The sequence below is a fragment of the Sminthopsis crassicaudata genome, chromosome 3, assembly GCF_048593235.1.
Source record: "Sminthopsis crassicaudata isolate SCR6 chromosome 3, ASM4859323v1, whole genome shotgun sequence".
Classification (NCBI taxonomy): Eukaryota; Metazoa; Chordata; class Mammalia; order Dasyuromorphia; family Dasyuridae; genus Sminthopsis; species Sminthopsis crassicaudata.
In genome coordinates this window covers 266,994,048-267,008,166 of record NC_133619.1, presented here as the reverse complement: position 1 = coordinate 267,008,166, position 14,119 = coordinate 266,994,048, and the positions used below count along the sequence as shown (strand labels likewise).

The following is a 14,119-nucleotide window of genomic DNA, read 5'->3' as shown; positions in this document are numbered from 1 at the left end:
TTTTAGCCCAGGGATCATACAAAAACAGGGGGCTGGCAGGATTTGATTCTAGGATCAAGTTATTAGAAGGAGCCAGTAAATATTTTAGAGCAGAAGAATGAGAGGGACAGATCTATATTTTAGAAATATTAAGGGGGGTGGGGTGGGCGGCACACCACGAAGCTAGATAGCACACAGGTCCTGAAGTCAGGAGGACCTAAGTTGAAATCTGGTCTCAGACACTTAATACTTCCTAGGTTTGTGACCCTGGGCAAGTCACTTAACCCCAATTGCCTCAGGGGGGAAAAAAAAAACAAAAGAAAAAGAAATATCAATTTGGCAGTAAAAATTAGAAAGGCTAGATGCAAAGAAAACTATCAGGAGACTATCTGTAATATTTTAAGCAAGAATAAGGACCTGAACTAGAGTAGTTAATTGATAAGAGTAGAATTGTGAGGACTTGGCAACTAATTAGATGTGCTACTGGTAACAAGGAACAGCCAAGATGGCTCAACAGATAGAACACTGAGCCTGTAGTCAGGGAGATCAGAGTTCAAATTTGACCTCCCACACTTTTCAGTGTTACCCTGGGCAAAACTTTTCTTTTGAAAACTTTACTTGCCATCTAAACCTTGGTAACCTTCAGTTCTGTCATCTTTAAAACAGATATACCTACCTCTTCTCTTAGACAAGATACAATATTGTTCAGTTTACATGGATAACTTTTGGTGCATTGAATTAATAGCAGAAATATGGCTACTTTCAAAATTTCTAATTTATATATACTATGTGAGAGTAAAAGTACCTATTGAAAACATTTTGAACTACATAAAAAAATGTATTAAGAATTGACTGATTCTTAATTTTTTTGAGTTGGAAAAGGATCTGACTTAAGATGGGAAAAGTAGTTTATCACAAATTCAAAACCAAAACCATGAGCAGGGATATTTTATATGCTAAGAAACAAGTGGCAAAAAATTAGAAAATCAACTCTTCATTGGGCACATGGTAAAACCAAAAGCACATGGCCCAGCCCACGGTGGTAAAAATCAATGCTTTCTACCCAAAGTACCTATGAAGAAAAACACTTCTGAGTCACAATGTTCAGGAAAAAAGATATGGTAAATCCCATAAGATTGAAAAACTAAATGATTTCTATTTGAAATAAGTTATTAAGAAAAAAAAGACAACAGCTCCATTAGTCGCGGGGTTTAGTAGAAAAAGCACATGGCCAAATTTGCAGAATTAAAAACAAAAATTATCTTTGAAGTACATTATTAAAAAAGCTCCTGCTGTTAATAGAGAGATTAAGGAAAAAGCACAGGGCAATTCCCAAGGCATTAAAAAACAAAATGAATTCTACCTTAAGTACATATCAAGAAAAATGCTCCATTGACCACAGGGTTGAGGAAAATGAACCTGGCCAACCCACAGAATTAGAAAACAAATTGTACACATTAACAAATCACAAGGTGTTATAGGAATCTAACTTAAATAAGGACGTTTATATATGTACAATCCCCTACAAAAAACAATCTATACAAATAAAAACGGCTCCCTCCTACTTACCTGCTAGGAACAAGCTTTAAGACCCGCCAAAAAGAACAAACCCCAAAGTCCTTTGCTCCACGGAAGTCTGTGAGGGGCGGAAAGGAAATTCGTAAATTCAGGAAACTTACCAGTCTTGGGCGCTTGTTTATTTTCATAAGTTCGTAACCAGGCATCCCAAAAGCCCCATTCCTACTACTGACAGAACCCGAGAGCACAAAACCCTCCCACCCCTCCCTCAAAGGCCCTCGGAACCAGGATGGCGGCGACAGCCTCCTCCACCTACTCAGGAACACTCCGGACAAGTTCATGTCCATGTCGGACAGTCCCTCGGATGCCCCTTCCTGGATTCACAGATTCCAACCCAGTAGGTTCTACCCAGACCAAGTGTACCATATTCACACGTATTACGTAACGATACCTTTCTTACGAGTTCCCCGCCTTCACATCCTCACCCCGCCCTTCCCTTCAGTTTTAAACCTCCTCTTACGTTGTCGAGGACCCCTAAATAGTTTATCCCTAGAAAAACGTACCGAGAGCCCGCACAGCCGAGGGCCGGCGGGTTATTCGTGAGGATAACGACGGACGCGCGGTTTTCCGCCGCAGAACACCGCCTAAGGCTCCCGGAGCAGCCCGAGGATGCTCACCAGCCTCGGCGACTGAGTAGCTTGGGGCTCAGAAATTGAGGTTGACTCAAACGTGGAGGGACGGGGGAGGGGTCAGGGGCGGAGGGAAGGAAAATCTGTATTTTCCAGGGTCACAGGACTATACAAGCATTGGGAGGAAGTCGGTGAAGCTGGACTTGGCGCCCCCCTCAGGCGTGCGCGGGCTTCGCGGGAAAACTGGCTAGTTGTCACCTCGTTGCCAGTCTCTCATCTGGATAGTTAAGCCTTTGAATCAACCCAAACCGCAAAAGTACAAGCCCACCTCCCGCCCCGAACGCTGGGGATTAAGTTGATCACGTTGGCGGGATTCACCCGCAGATACTAGCCCTGTAATGGCGCCTGCGTCAGGCACTAACATGGCCGCCGCAGCCCCGAGCTTGTAGCTTACGTCAACGGCTCCGCCCTCGTCTCGCAAGAACGGCCCGAGAAAACGGATACGTGCTCTTTGATTGGTCCAGTGACAGAGCGTGCCTTCCCTGGAGCACCGGCAAGAACCAATGAGGGAAGAGAGATAAGGAACCGGCCGTAGCGCCTACTCCCGACGCATGCTGGGAGCCTGGAGGTCTTGGGAGGAGGAGTTGAGAGAACGGAGCGGCCGCCATGGCGACAAACATCGAGCAGATCTTCAGGTCCTTCGTGGTCAGTAAATTCCGGGAAATTCAGCAAGAGCTTTCCAGGTAACGTGTTCTTAGGCGCATCTGCCTTTAGTTGACCACTGGGACCGATACAGTGTTCCACTGCGAAATCCCCTGAAGCCGCCATCGTCCTTTGGCCTAGGCCCTGCAGGAGCCTCGCCCGGGCCTGGGATCTATTTCCTGGCCCCCGCCCCCTCCCCCATCTTCTACCTTCCTTCCTCTCTCTCCTCGCGCGGGAGGGCTTTCGTCTTTCGCTCCGTGGCGCTCCCCTCCTCCCCCCGCCCCCACTAACCCCCAGTCTACGGGCTGCGTTCGTAGACTTCCCTTTCTCTTCCGACTAACCTCCCTCCCTTCCGTCTAGGCCCCGTTGTCCACCTTGGGATGGGCCTAGGTTCCTCCTCTGATCCTCCTCTTCCTCGTCGTCTTCCCCCTCCTCGTGTCCCCTCCCCCCGTTATCCCCCTCCCCCCGCCTGGGTCTCCGGAGATTTCTCCATTCTGTCCCTGGCCCGGGAAAAGATGTATAACGGCGAATTTGTAGCATAAACCCAAAACTTCATTCTTGCTAATTTTCTATTCAACATGCGGCAATCCACTTTATAGATTATCCAGGCTTTTAGTTTCTCCTTTGGTCCCTCCACCTGTTTTTAAAAGTGTTGGAAGCAGTTCAAATTTGTCGGGTTTGTTGTTGGTGGCTACTCAGGCCTTGTGGGGGGGAGATGGTTGAAACTGTTTTTTTTGGGGGGGGTGGCGGCGGTGTTTGGCTAGAGGTCGAAAGTAGGGGAGGTTTTCTTTTGAATTTTAGTTTTTCTCTTATCCCGGGTTCAAATAACAAGGAAAGTTGAGTTGACTTAACGGAGTATTCCCAATTCACTATTTTTCTTTACGTTTTCATTTTTCTTACCAAAAATGTGAGGAAAAGAATATTGCAAAAAACCCCAAAAAACCAAATCTGTTTACCCAGAAAAGAAAACAGCGAGGAGATACTGCTTTTGAGTGTTTTTCCATTAGTTTTTCCCTTACATGATCTTTATATATTTAACATATGCCTTTTAGATAGAAACAAAATTCCCTGAAACTTAAGTGTTTGTTACAGTTTCATATAGACTTTCCGTGGCTGTTCACTAACTTTAAACTCCAGCATCTTGATCATGTCTGTTTGTTGGTCATACTGTAGTATTAACTGGATCTCCAAGAGTAAGTCAAATGCCAAATTAATTCTTAATTCTCATTTATTGAGCAGTGGGCTAAATTGTATTGGAGGGAGGTGGAAATATGGGAGATGCATGATGATGCCAAAATATTGGTCATATGAGTGAAAAAAATAATTTTCAGATGAGACTTAAATGCATAAGGTATTAAATTGTGTAGTGTAATTCAATTTCATTTGATTACAGTCAATTGACTGCCTGTTTGCTGTCCACTTTGTTGATTATGCATAGCAAATTTCTGGACCACGAAACACTGTCAGCATTAAAGGTGTGCTTAGAGGAAACTGAAGCCAATTTTAATATTAGTACAAGCTAAAATAATTATGAATATCAGTTACTCTCTTTTATATCTTTCTCCATCTTGTAATCTTATATTAATATAACAAATTCTGAACCAAATATGACTAGATTTTGGATTATGTACTACTAACTTCATTGTTAAATTAGTCAGAATTAGTTGTATTGGTTTTATAGTAATTTTTCTGTGGTAATTTCTTGGTTATATTTTCTATCGTAATTAAAAGAAAAATTTTTTTTTGAGATTTAGTTTATGGGCATATTGTAATTTTATCTGACAGATCAAATTTGCTGAATTTAATTTGGTTGAAAGGAACAGAATTAGAATTACGAATCTTCATTTAAATGCTTTAGAATATGAATTGAAAGAGCTTATACATAGGTTCATTATTGGGTATGTTAAAAAGACCTGAAGACAACCATAACTAGCCTGAAAAGTTAGTCAGATTTAAATATAAGATTACTGATATTTTAATCATATTCTGAAAATGCTTTTTTAATGTGTACAATGATAATGATTTGAAGTGTAATGAATTATGAGTTAATTGATTTATTTAACATCTTAGGGCAATCTCTTATAGAAAAATGGCACGAATTTTTTTTTTTCCTATACATCGAAGTTTTATTAAACTTGAACACAATATGTGATTTATTTTAAGTGCATTTTGCTAACTTGTGTGTGTCTTGTGCTGATGATCACTAATATGTAAACAGATTGGCTAAAATATAATTTTTTAAAAATGTTATATCCATATGCACTTTTATGTATGTTAGGCCATACATTTTTTTTTAAGTCGATTTTTTTCCCCTCTTATTGTTAAATATAAGTAACCAAAAGCCTCAGCTTAGATTTCTGAGAATATTGAAATAAATAGGTGAGCTCAGAAAACTTTTGTTTTGAGGGATTTTATTTCATTTGCAGTTTTAAAATTGTGATAATATAAAATTAGAATTTAACCTACTTGAAAGTAGATTAGAAATAAAATTTGAGGAAGAGTTGTTATTGTTTAAGGAACAAGTTTACAAAAACTTTTAAAGATGACAATGTGTGTATCTTATACTCGGCTATGATAATTAAAGTTACTAAAATTTAGCAAATTATTGATAGGCTGTTATTTTGTGTTGGTTTATTGTATATTGATATCCATAACGTTGATGAATTTTGCCATTTTATTTTTAAATCAGTGGCAGGGTTGAAGGTCAGCTGAATGGTGAAACAAACCCACCTGTTGAAGGAAACCAGTCAGGTGATGCAGCTGCCTGTGCAAGGAGCCTACCAAATGAAGAAATAGTGCAGAAGATAGAAGAAGTGCTATCTGGGGTCCTAGACACAGAATTGCGATATAAACCAGGTAAAGTAAAAGGGATTATATGTGTTAAGGATTACCCTTCCCTAGAAGCAGTGTGTTTGAGCATATTTCATAATACAAGAAACCTTTGCTCTAACCTGCTTTCTTAGATTAATGAAATTTTCTGGCTAATTGAAGATAAATATTAAAAACAAAACAAAACCTTGAAACTTCACATTATAGAAAAATCTAAAAAGTTTGTGTTCATTTATGTACGCTGAAGCTGAACACTTCGTTTGAGGTTTATAGTTCCATTAGTGGCATGATTCTGAACTTCATAATGGGGTATTTTGGTGATAAGTTAATGTTAAGATGGTAGAATTTGTAGCTGGGTTCTGTAGTCAAATTGTCATTTTGGAGATGAAAACAGGTTAAGTGATTTGAATATCATCATAAATATGTTCTGATGGGGAGGCAAAGAGAAGAGGAAAAGATGAAAGGTAGATTATTCCCAGTTTGTATTTCCAGTATTGTGTGACAATACTATTGCTTTTCATTAAGGGGTTTTCAGGAAAGCATAAAATTAACATCCCTATTGTTTGTTTTGTTTTTATCAGCCTGATGGCTGACCCATACTGGATTCTTTTTAGGATATACATATTAATTAAAACATTAAAATCATGAATCTTTTCAAGATTCTAAGCCATTTTGAAAATTATTTTTTAAAGAATTAAATGACAGAAAATTAGGTTTTAGGATAGGTATTTCTATAAGATAGTCCTACATCTAAGTTAGGCAAACCTCAATTGTACTTTGAAATTTAAAAATCTTTAATAGATCTTCTCCCCCCTCCCCCCCAATAAGTCTTGGAACATTCTGACTGCTGTTTTAGTTCTTTTTGTTCTCTTCTAGTCTATACTTTTTGATAAGAGAATGCAGGTGTTTGTTAATACTTAATTGAGTATGAATTTTATTAAGTTAAAAGATTCAAGATTCTGAAAGTTTTGCCTGGATGACATTTTTGGAATAATTCTCTTTGAAAAATTACTTGTCAATTTTTGAATGTTCATTTTAACATGGGAAGGACTAGAAGGAATATCTCAAAAGATCAACCTGTGTCAGTGGACTTTTTTTTTAAATCCATAAGGCAAAGGAAATAAGAGATAATTTAAAAAAATTTTTTTTTTTCATTAAATAGTTGTGTGGTTTGAGGTTCTTGGTGTTCTAGTATTAAAGACTAATTTTCTTAAGATGTAAATTCATGGGGAATTGAATGCTTTTCTTGATATTTTTGAGTCACTTTAGGCTTTATTATTGATGATCAGACTTAGTATATGTGTATATATAATAGACAAATGCCACGAAAGTAATTCTTTTGTAGATATGCATCATGTGGAAGAAATAAAACTTATGTATATGGGTGTTATTATTTTTTTAATATTAGAATTTTATCTTTTAAAGTATGAAAAGTATGGGTATTAACATAACTTTTAAAGGTAAAATAATCAATGAATGGACATTTATTTTGTGGAAGACTCTTAAGGTCATCTGTTATGTTTTAAATATTGGTGGTAATATTTACTTGACAAAGTAAATTGCTGGACATATTACTTGATAAAGTTCCCACTGGATAGTTTTCAGACAGATTGACTTGAGAAAATGATTGAATTTTCTGTTTCTATTAAGTTATTTAGGGGAAAAACTCTATTGTATGAAATGTAAATTTTAATTTTGCCGTGCTCATTTAAACCTCAATTTTGAGAGAGATCTAAAATCTTTAATTTTGTATCTTTTTTTTTTTTTTTAGATTTAAAGGAGGCCTCCAGAAAAAGTAGATGTGTATCTGTCCAAACAGACCCTACTGATGAAATTCCCACCAAAAAATCAAAGAAACATAAAAAACACAAAAATAAAAAGAAGAAAAAGAAGAAAGAAAAAGAGAAAGAGAAAAAATACAAGAGACAGTCAGAAGAATCTGAGTCAAAGCTGAAATCTCATCATGGTGGGAATGTAGGGTTAGAGTCTGATTCCTATTTGAAGTTTGATTCAGAGCCCTCAGTGATGGGGCTGGAACACCCTGTAAGAGCACTTGGGCTGCCTAAGCCCCCTGCAGTAATGTTGAAGTCACCAACAATGACATTGGGACTGAATGAATCCCCTGCAGTTGCTCTGGAACCTCCTACAATGGCAGTAGAGGTATCAGAACCACATACTTTAGTAGCACTGAAGCCAACTTCAATTGGGGAACTATCAGAACTCCATGCAGCATTAGTCCCAGAACCCTCCACATTAGAGCGACCAGAGTCATCTGTGGCTATAACACTGGAATCATCTGTGAAACAGACATTGGAATCACCTGCAGTGATGCCAGTGCCTACTACAACTGTAGTGCCGAAGTCATCTGAGGCACATGTAACAGCATCAACAGAATACAACTCAAGATCTATGCTGAAGGTTCCATCTTCAGAGCAGACAAAGACCACATTGCTTGAGCCTCCAGTGTCAAAAGGGCTAGAGTTATCAGAAACTTGTGTGGTGACAGCATCAGACACACCTGCAGAGGTCCATTCTAGGTCAAGCTCAACGCCAGCTTTGGAGTTGCCAGAGTCATCTGTAACTGAAGTTCTGAGGTTACCCGAGCAATATACAACAATACCATTGTTGTCTGTGGAGCCTCCTACAACTACGGTATTGGAATTGCCCAAACTACCTGCATTCTCAATTCCAGAGATGCCTGGGCCTTCTACAACACCAGTGCCAGAGCTGCCAGGACCCCCCACAACACCAGTGCCGGAGTTACCAGGGCCTCCTGTGACATCGGCGCCGGAGCTGCTGAGAACCTCCACGACATCTGTACCGGAGCTGCCAGGGCCTCCCGTGACATCTGTGCCGGAGCTGCCAGGGCCCCCCGTGACATCTGTGCCGGAGCTGCCAGGGCCCTCCATGACATCAGTGCCGGAGCTACCAGGGGCCTCCGTGACATCGGTGCCAGAGGTGTCGGGCCCCTCTGTGATTCCGGTGCCAGAGGCACCGGTTCCGGAGGTGCCGGGATCCCCTGTGGCATCAGTACTGGAGTTTCGGGGGCCCCCTGCAACACCGGTGCAGATTCCGGAGTTGCCGGGGCCCCCCGTGACTCTGGTGCCAGAGTTGCCAGGGCCCCCTGCGACACTGGTATATGTATCAGAGTTGCCGGGGCCCTCAGCAACACCAGTGCTTGAGTTGTCACAGGATTTGCCTGGGCTTCCAGCACCATCGATGGTGTCGGAGTTGCCTCAGGAGGTGCCAAGGCAACCCACGATGGCGCTGGAAATGCCACAAGAGTTGCCTGGGCTACCTGTGGTGACAACAGCATTGGAGTTGCCCGGGCAGCCTGTGGCGACTGTGGCTTTGGAATTGGCAGAACAACCTGTGATGACAACAGAGCCGGAGCAGCCTACAGTGATGCCAGCGCTGGAGTTGCCGGGGCAACCTGAGGTGATGACAGCAGCAGGGCTGCCTGGGCAGCCTGTGGCTACAACAGCACCAGAGTTGCCTGGGCAGCCTGAGGTGCCGGAGTTGCGGGGGCTGCCTTCGGTGACAGGGGTGTCAGAGTTGCCAGGGCAGCCCTCAGCAACTGTGGCACAGGAGTTGCCGGGGCAGTCTGGGGCACTAGGGCAGCCTGTGGCAACTGTGGCGCTGGAGTTGCTTGGGCAGCCTGTAGCATCAGAGCTGTCAGGGCAACCCACAGTTGCTACAGCGCTAGAGTTGCCAGGGCAGCCTGTGGCAACTGTGGCGCTAGAAATGTCAGGTCATTCTGTGATGACAACATCGGATCTGCCAACGATGACCGTTTCACAATCCCTGGAGGTGCCTTCAACGACAGCGCTGGAATCATACAGTACAGTAGCACAGGAGCTACCTACTACATTAGTGGGGGACACATCTGTAACAGTATCAGTGGATCCCCTGATGGCCCCTGAGTCCCATATGTTAACTTCCAATACCATGGACTCCCAGATGTTAGCTTCCAATACCATGGACTCCCAGATGTTAGCTTCCAATACCATGGACTCCCAGATGTTAGCTTCCAATACCATGGACTCCCAGATGTTAGCTACAAACAGCATGGACTCCCAGATGTTAGCTTCCAACAGCATGGACTCCCAGATGTTAGCTTCCAACAGCATGGACTCCCAGATGTTAGCTACAAACAGCATGGACTCCCAGATGTTAGCGTCTAGCACCATGGACTCCCAGATGTTAGCGTCTAGCACCATGGACTCCCAGATGTTAGCGACTAGCAGCATGGACTCCCAGATGTTAGCGACTAGCAGCATGGACTCCCAGATGTTAGCGACTAGCACCATGGACTCCCAGATGTTAGCGACTAGCACCATGGACTCCCAGATGTTAGCGACTAGCACCATGGACTCCCAGATGTTAGCGACTAGCACCATGGATTCCCAGATGTTAGCCTCCAGCACCATGGACTCCCAGATGTTAGCCTCCAGCACCATGGACTCCCAGATGTTAGCCTCCAGCACCATGGATGCCCAGATGTTGGCTTCTAGTACACCAGAGTCCTCTATGCTAGGTCCCAAGTCACCTGATCCCTACAGGTTAGCCCAGGATCCCTACAGGTTAGCTCAGGATCCTTACAGGTTAGGTCATGACCCTTACAGGTTAGGTCATGACCCATATAGATTAGGACAGGACCCCTATAGGTTAGGCCATGATCCCTATAGGCTAGCTCCTGACCCTTACAGAATGTCACCCAGGCCATACAGGATAGCACCCAGGCCATATAGAATAGCACCCAGACCATACAGATTAGCACCCAGGCCCCTAATGTTAGCATCTAGGCGCTCTATGATGATGTCATATGCTGCTGAACGCTCTATGATGTCATCTTATGCTGCTGAACGCTCCATGATGTCTTATGAACGTTCTATGATGTCACCAATGGCTGAGCGCTCCATGATGTCAGCCTATGAGCGTTCTATGATGTCAGCTTATGAACGCTCTATGATGTCTCCCATGGCTGAGCGCTCTATGATGTCAGCCTATGAGCGTTCTATGATGGCTTATGAGCGCTCCATGATGTCTCCAATGGCTGAAAGGTCAATGATGTCCATGGGTGCTGATCGTTCCATGATGTCATCCTATTCTGACCGTTCCATGATGTCATCTTATTCTGATCGTTCCATGATGTCATCTTATACTGCTGACCGTTCAATGATGTCTATGACTGCTGATTCCTATGCGGATTCCTATACGGATTCCTATACTGAGGCTTACATGGTTCCACCCTTGCCTCCTGAGGAGCCCCCTACCATGCCACCTTTGCCACCAGAGGAGCCCCCCATGACACCACCACTACCTCCTGAGGAGCCCCCTGAGGGACCATCATTACCTGTTGAGCAGTCAGCATTACCTGTTGAAAACACATGGGCTACTGCCGGAACAGCATTACTTTCTGAAGAATCAGCTTTGCCCCCGGAGCCGCCTGTGATGCAGACAGAGATTCCAGAGTCTACAATTTCTGATTATTCTGTAGTAGCTCCAGAGCCTTCAGTATTAACATCAGAGACAAGTGTAACTGTTCCAGAGCCACCACCAGAGCCAGAATCTTCTATGACATCAACATCTTTAGAGTCTCATATGACACAAGAACATACTATTATAGGGCCACAGGCAGCTGTTCTAAGTTCTGGGCCCATTGCAGTGTCAGAGACTGCTATACTAACTGCAGAACCCACTGAACCTCCTATTGTGACAGAATCAGTGGAAACCTTTGAGCCTATTTTAGCTTCGGGATCTATCTCAGAACAGATTATGTATCTAACTGAGGTGGCAGTCCCAGAACCCTCAGATATGACAGCCTCCGAGGTGGCAGCCCCAGAGCCAACAGAGATGGCAGCCCCAGAGCCAACAGAAACAGTAATTCCAGAGCCAGCAGAGGTGGCAGTCACAGGGTTGACCGAGATGGCAATCCAGGGTCCAGATGAGATTGCAGTCCAGGAATCAGTTGAGATGGCAGTCCAGGAGCCAGCTGAGGTGGCGGTCCAGGGGTCCGCTGAGGTGGTGGTACAGGGGCCAGAAGAGGTGACTTTCCAGGGGCTGGCTGAGGTAGCTTTCCAGGTGCCAGCAGAGGTGGCAGTCGAGGAGCCAGCTGAGGTGGCAGTCCAGGGGCCCGCAGAAGTGGTTGACCAGGGGCCCGCAGAAGTGATTGATCAGGGGCTGACAGAGGTGATGGTCCAAGGATCTGCAGAGGTAATGTTTCAGGAGCTACCCATAGTGGCAGCGCAGGAGTCTGCTATGGTGATGCCAGAACTGACTACAGCATTTCCAGAGCCAACTGTGGTGGAGGTGGCCATGCCAGAGCCCACAGTCCTAGAGACATCTGCAACAGTGCCTGAAGTAACTGTCATGGTTCCAGAGCCTACACCAATGATGATGGAATCCTCGATCATGACTTCAGAACATGTTATTAAAAGAACAGATGCAGCCTCATCTGTTGAATCTAATCTTTCTCAACAGGCTACTGTACAGGAAATGTCAGTTCAGTCAAGTGAAGAGACAAATAATGAAAAAAGTCAACTGGAGAGTCATTCTTATGAAAGCATACACCATGTAAATATAGTCTTGGATGTAAATAGTCCTTTAATTGCAAAAGAGACAGAACAAAACACTGTTTCTGCCACTAGCCCTGTTAGTGAAATTGGTATGGAGAAATTTTTGTCTGGCAGTGAGACTGAAATTAACACAATGTTGCCTACCTGCCTGGGTGAAGCCAATATTGTTGGAACTGTGTCTACCACCAGTTCCCATATTCATGAACTTGATGTAAAGGGAACTACTAAGGAGATTGAACTTTATGCAGCATCTGTTACCAGCTCAGTAAGTAAGACTGATGTTGAGGGACCTTTACCTATTCAAGAGATTGAACATGATATGGTAATTTCAACTAGTCCTAGTGGTGGTAGTGAAGCTGATATTGAGGGACCTTTACCTGCTAATGACATTCACCGAGATGTATTGTCTGCTAATCTACTTAGTAAAACTGATCCAGAAGCACCATTATCTATGAAAGATAGTGAACATGATACGGTAATTGATATCAGTCATAATGATGGTAGTGAAGCAGATAAAGAGACACCACTTCCTGCTAAAAATACTGAACATGGGCCTGTATTTGGTACCAACATTTGTGATCTTAATGATGCAGATTTGGTGAGACCTTTACTTCCTAAGGATATGGAACGTGTCACAAACCTTAGAACTGAGATAGAGGGACCTTTATCTGCAAGTGGAGTTGAACGTGACATAATAACTACTGCCAGCCCTGTTGTTATTAGCATTCCTGAACGAGCTTCAGAATCTTCATCAGAAGAAAAAGATGATTATGAAATCTTTGTGAAAGTTAAGGACACACATGACAAGAGCAAGAAAACTAAAAGCCGTGATAAAGGTGAGAAAGAGAGGAAAAGAGATTCTTCATTAAGATCTCGAAGTAAGCGTTCTAAATCTTCAGAACACAAATCACGCAGACGCACAAGTGAATCCCGTTCAAGAGCAAGAAAGAGGTCATCTAAGTCCAAGTCTCATCGATCCCAAACGCGTTCACGATCACGTTCAAGACGTCGGAGGAGAAGCAGCAGATCAAGATCAAAGTCAAGAGGAAGGCGTTCTTTATCAAAAGAGAAACGTAAAAGGTCTCCAAAGCACAGGTCCAAGTCTAGGGAAAGGAAAAGGAAAAGATCTAGCTCTAGAGATACTCGAAAAGTAGCCAGGGCCCGAAGTCGTACACCTAGTCGTCGCAGTAGAAGTCATACTCCCAGTCGACGTAGAAGGTCTAGATCTGTGGTCAGAAGGAGGAGCTTTAGCATTTCTCCTGTTCGCCGGAGCCGCACCCCAAGCCGCCGGAGCCGCACCCCAAGCCGCCGAAGCCGTACCCCAAGCCGACGGAGCCGTACTCCAAGTCGCCGAAGAAGATCTAGATCTGTGGTGAGACGAAGAAGCTTTAGTATATCACCAGTTCGACTAAGACGGTCACGGACACCCTTGCGGAGGCGTTTTAGTAGATCTCCTATTCGCCGAAAACGGTCCAGGTCTTCTGAAAGAGGCAGGTCACCACCTAAACGTCTGACAGATTTGGGTAAGTCAGTCTAATTTAAAAAAAAAAAACAAAAAAAAAAAACTTGGAATTGCAAAAAACTAAGAATCAACTTGATTGATTGCTTTCTAGTCTGTCTTTTAAGTTGCTGTTTTATAATACCTTTATTTCTGGATTTTTTCAATCTCTGGGGTTTTTATATACTTTAGTTTTGGGAGGGATCAAGAGGAAGACTGACTTTACCTGTGTGGAGAATTCCTGGGTATGGGATGAGTATGCATACAGTGATGAAAACTGTTAACTTGCTGTAGTCTTAAGTTTATGATGACATGATTGCTGCTTTGAATATTTTTGTTTAAATACCATACCTGAAAAGAGTTTCAGAATTTGGGACACTGAGATA

General features: G+C 43.1%; 2 protein-coding genes across 12 annotated transcripts in view; one reads left to right on the top strand and one right to left on the bottom strand.

Moving 5' to 3' along the window:
- Positions 1–2,257, bottom strand: part of GART (phosphoribosylglycinamide formyltransferase, phosphoribosylglycinamide synthetase, phosphoribosylaminoimidazole synthetase) — a 44,969-nt gene extending 42,712 nt beyond the window's left edge. Inside the window, 2 exon segments of the mRNA XM_074300711.1 lie at positions 1,549–1,615; positions 2,061–2,257. The gene's annotated coding sequence lies outside the window, so the exon portion shown is untranslated.
- Positions 2,258–2,544: 287 nt separating this feature from the next.
- SON (SON DNA and RNA binding protein) overlaps positions 2,545–14,119 on the top strand; it is a 34,790-nt gene continuing 23,215 nt past the window's right edge. For all 11 annotated transcript variants that reach the window (XR_012488015.1, XR_012488013.1, XR_012488016.1 and 8 more), the window contains exons 1-3: positions 2,545–2,869; positions 5,518–5,684; positions 7,429–13,758. Coding sequence is in view for 7 of the 11 variants with exons in the window: in XM_074300700.1 (XP_074156801.1) it covers positions 2,793–2,869; positions 5,518–5,684; positions 7,429–13,758 (6,574 nt within the window). In the remaining 4 variants the exon portion in view is untranslated. The remainder of the gene's footprint in view (positions 2,870–5,517; positions 5,685–7,428; positions 13,759–14,119) is intronic.